Consider the following 4,867-nt stretch of genomic DNA (forward strand, 5'->3'; position numbering starts at 1 on the left):
GATCCCTGGCCAGAGAGCTAACCCACATGGCTCAGCAGACCTCTCCTGTCTCACCCGCTGCTCCCCTCAGCAGTGTATTTCAGTCAATCTGCCTGTTCACCCACGCAGCTCTGGCTTACACCCCAGTCCTTATATGCATAAATAAATAAAATAAATCTTTTAAAAAAGAGCATTTAGCATCAAGCAATGAACAAAGCATTATTGTCCAACATTGAATGACACTCCTTAAATATAGAAACTGTTTATTTCAGTGCCTCTAGCAATACAAGTTGTTTCGATATGAGTTCTTTTTTTCCTTTTTTTAAAGATTTATTTATTTATTTATTTATTTATACAAGCATTGGGTACAGTCAGAAGCACGGGAGGGTGAGAGAATTCACCAGAGCCAGAGGGCAGAGCAGAGCAGGCAGACTGACGAAGTATACTGCTGAGGGGAGCAGCGGGCGGCAGGAGAGGTCTGCGCACCACGTGGGACCCTTGCCAGGCGGCCGGGGATCAAACCGGCGCTGCAGAGGCTGCAGGCAGCTTCGCAACCCAGTGCTCAACCTATGCGCCACCAAGGAGGTCCTCGATATGAGTTCTTAAGGGGTTTGTTTTGACCTCTGCAGATCCCCCAAGTGTGAGAAAGCAGTCCTCAGCCACTTGCTCCAAGTTTTAAGGCTCAGTTCTTCACCAGTCCTTTGTCTGCTCCATCATTAGATTGTGTCACCAGAATGTCACTAGCATAGGTCCATCTCAGATCAGGGCAGGCTCTGCTCCACATACTGTCCTCCCAGACACCCACACTGAAAAAGCCTTCACCATCAGGGGCATCCAGGTCATTGTGGTGTGAAGAGAATTTGGTCAGCTGCCATAAAAGTATGCTTGGCTCCTTGCATTTCTGTATGCGTTTAGAAGCAGTGTGATAAACTCTTTCCACCCCCCTCAAAACACACACACACACACACATACACACACACATGCACACACACACCAAAACCGGGATTTGGGATAACATTGATCTAAATATTAGCTTGGGGAAAACTGGTTATAGTACTGAGGGTTTTAACCATGAATATAATATATCCCTCGAAGATCTATATTATTTTAGGGCCTCCCCGGTGGCACAGCAGTTGAGCGCTGGGTTGCGAAGCTGCCTGCAGCCTCTGCAGCACCAGTTCGATTCCCGGCTGCTGGGCGAGGGTCCCACATGGCGCGCAGACCTCTCCTGCCGCCCGCTGCTCCCCTCAGCAGTGTACTTCGTCAGTCTGCCTGCTCTGCTCTGCCCTCTGGCTCTGGTGAATTCTCTCACCCTCCCATGCCTCTGACTATACCTAGTGCTTGTATAAATAAATAAATCTTTTAAAAAAATCTATATTATTTTAAATACATGTTAACCTGCACTATTTTCTGAACATTATATACTATACCATTAGCACCTTACATCTTTGAAATAATGCTGAGAAGCAGGATCTGCTATTATTTCACAGAGAAACTAAAGGTTAGTGAGATTAAGTCGTTTGTCAAAGGCCACAGTTAGTATGAAGTAAAAAATCCAGGCAGCCCACACAAGATCTGTACTCTTCATCACTATGTGACAACTGTCATCTTCCTGAGCTGACAGCTGAGGGCAGGTGGGGTGGAGGGAAGAAGGACTGATAGATGAATGAATGACCAGATGGATGGATGAATGGATGGACAGACAGACAGATGGATGGATGGAAGGAATATTTTTTTTTTTTATAAAATGGCAGGTTTTTTAAAAGATTTATTTATTTTTATTTATACAAGCACTGGGTACAATCAGAAGCACAGGAGGGTGACAGAATTTACCAGAGCCGGAGCGGGAAACAGAACAGGCAGACTGACGATACACTGCTGAGGGGAGCAGCAGGCGGCAGGAGAGATCAGCGCACCATGTGGGACTCTTGCCTGGTGGCCGGGGATCGAACCAGCGCTACAGAGGCTGCGGGCAGCTTTGCAACCCAGCGCTTAACCGCTGCGCCATCGGGGAAGGCCCTGGAAGGAATAATTTACTGGAAGCAGACCTACAGGAAGGCTCCCATGGTTTTCTGCATGTGCTCAACCTCTTCTACTCAGCATCCGTCAACCTATACACATAATTATTTGTCCAAATACCAACAATCCTTCTTCCATTTCAGCACCTAGGCCAGAAATCTGCATCTAGAGCTGCCCGCCTGCTGCCCTCCCCCCATCCCGATGCACTCCCTCCGGACTAGGTGGAGCAGAGAACAGCCCCTTTACTGGTCATGCTGAGCTCATACTCTGTAAGTCTGAACATGCCACACACAGATCTGGGTTAACCTAGAAACCAGCATCAATCTCAGTAGTGTCTGTCCCTGATCCCATAAGAAATGAGGGATCCATTTAATGAATGAGCTTATCAAGCTTTAAGAGAGAAAGGACAGTCAGAATCCACCCACTGGGACTGAGTAAGGTGAGTGCAGCTTTTATGATCCTCTCTTTCTGTCCCTTGTAGGATGGCTGTTCCATGACTTCAAGATTGTGTCCCCACCCTTCTCCCTCTTTACCAATGCCTGATCTCATGGGGTTAGTTTTGAGCCCAACACGATGGCCTCATCCTCCCCAGCTCCTCCCTCTGAGTCCAAGAAGCCCCGGGGCAAGATGGCTGGTAGGTGAAAGCATACTCCTAATTCTACTCTTTTTTTTTTAATAGTAAATATTTTCTTTTTTTTTTTTTAAGATTGATTTATTTATGCATACAAGAACTGGGATACAAGCCAGAGGTGTAGGCGGTCGGAGGATTCACCAGAGACAGAGCAGGGAACAGAACAGGCAGATTGACCGAAATACACTGCTGAGGGGAGCAGCAGGCGAGACAGGAGAGGTCTGCTGTGCCATGTGGGTAGCTCTCTGGCTGGGAATGGAATTTGTGATGCAGTGGTTGCAGATACTTCATAGTTTGCAACTTAATCCCTTGCGCCACTAGGGAGGCCCTCCTAATTCTACTTTTATGAGTGCAGTCCTCACTCATAAGTAGGACTGGTAGGAGGACTGGCTGGCCCATACATGGGCTGATGGTGGGTGATTCCAGCCTTGAGTGCAGTGTCTGGGTGCTTTGTGGTGGGTGAGGAGAAGGCAGGTATCAGTGGAACCTGCAGTCCTTTTGGCGCAGGGAAAGGAAAACCTTTGGCTTTCCATGTATGTTTGGATAATTTCCCTAGCCTGGAAACCGTGGTGCTGGGTGTATAACATTGTGTCTCTTAGCATTTAAATCTTCCCCAACCATTCAGAGCAAGGATCCAAGCAGGGAGAATGAAGATTTATCTGTTTAACAACAATCTAGGATTTCTCATCTGTTGATTCTCAAACAGATGCCAGTCCCTGCCTCATGTCTGCCCCCATAATGGGTAGCCCATCTTAATCTAAACCCATTTCCCTTCGGGCTGGGAGTGGGCTTGGGCACCGACTGGTCCTTTCTAGCTTCCCATTGCGCTACTTACAGGCTCACAGTGGTTGACTAGTCAGGCTGTGTGGGAAGTTCTGGTGAAGGCAGGCTGGGTACCAAAAAATACAGGGTCTGCTGCAGGTCAAGGTCATCTTCCCCAGCTAGTCTCTAAAACAGCCAGAGTGCATATGTATTCCTGGAGCCTTTAAAGATAGTGAGAAAATTTAGGAAGGTCTAGAGGATGTACAAAAACAGCAGTGCAGTTGTTATCTGGGAACGTGTTGTTTGCCAGTGCAGGGAAGATGGACTGGAGCCCTGTGCCACCTCTGGCTCCTCCGTGGGGCCACCAGGAGGCAATAGGGTAAGAACACCAGGCCCAGCAGTGTTTATTCCTCCGCAGACTGGTTCAGGCAGGTCCTATCAAAGAAGTCCAAGAAAATGCCTACCTCAGCAGAAAGCACCCCCAGTGACGTGTCAAAGCCAAGCTCACAGGATGACCCCCCACGCATGGGTCTCAGCTCAGCCGTGTCTTCCACCCCACCACCACCACCGGAGGGTACCACCAGCAGCACTGGCAGCAGCAGCAGCAGCAGCAGTAGCGGACGCTGGAGCAAGGACTATGACGTCTGCGTGTGCCACAGTGAGGAGGACCTGGTGGCCGCCCAGGAGCTGGTCTCCTACCTGGAGGGCAGCAATGCCAGCCTGCGCTGCTTCCTACAGCTTCGGGATGCAACCCCAGGCGGCGCCATTGTGTCCGAGCTGTGCCAGGCCCTGAGCAACAGTCACTGTCGGGTGCTGCTCATCACCCCAGGCTTCCTCCGGGACCAGTGGTGCAAGTACCAGATGCTGCAGGCCCTGACCGAGGCCCCTGGGGCAGAAGGCCGCACCATCCCCCTGCTGGCCGGCCTTGCCAGAACCGCCTACCCTGCTGAGCTGCGGTACATGTACTTTGTGGATGGCCGGGGCCCTGACGGTGGTTTCTGCCAAGTCAAGGACGCCGTCATGCGTTGTAAGCTGTGGAAGGACGGGAGAGGGGGCAGGGGCTCAGTCACAAAGGCTGATCTGCCTTAGACAGCAACTGTTGTAGCAATTCAAGATGCCATGTAGCAAAGACTGCTGTTTGGACAAGTCACTTGACCCCTCTATGCCTGGGTTCCCTCCAGGTAAAAGGAGGTTAATAGTATATACCTAGATAAGTATATACACGAAGTGTTCAAAACCTGGCCTGGCACATGTGAAATACTCCTAACAGGCAGGGCCTAGCACCTATCTAGTCCTCAATAAATATTAGCCATTACTCTCATGATTAATAGTATTAGGTTGCTTTCACTGCTGTCAGGCTGGAAATGCCCACCAAGAGCTGGGAAAATGCCAAGAGGGACACAAGTTTAGTAAAACCTGTGCAGAATCATAGGGAAGAATCACCTACAAGTGAATCCAGGGGAGGGGCATTTTATC

The 4,867-nt window shown here is 49.5% G+C and overlaps 1 protein-coding gene across 1 annotated transcript; it reads left to right on the forward strand.

Annotated features, from left to right (window-relative positions):
- Nucleotides 1–2,456: 2,456 nt before the first annotated feature.
- On the forward strand, nt 2,457–4,480 carry TIRAP (TIR domain containing adaptor protein; the record flags this gene model as incomplete). The annotated part of the gene is made up of 2 exons (XM_084249937.1): nt 2,457–2,632; nt 3,810–4,480. Exons 1-2 carry the CDS (start codon nt 2,572–2,574, stop codon nt 4,478–4,480), a joined length of 732 nt encoding a protein of 243 aa, XP_084106063.1. The 5' UTR covers nt 2,457–2,571.
- Between the last annotated feature and the right edge of the window lie 387 nt (nt 4,481–4,867).

Source organism: Talpa europaea (genome assembly GCF_964194135.1).
Source record: "Talpa europaea genome assembly, chromosome: 12".
In the NCBI taxonomy this organism is placed as follows: Eukaryota; Metazoa; Chordata; class Mammalia; order Eulipotyphla; family Talpidae; genus Talpa; species Talpa europaea.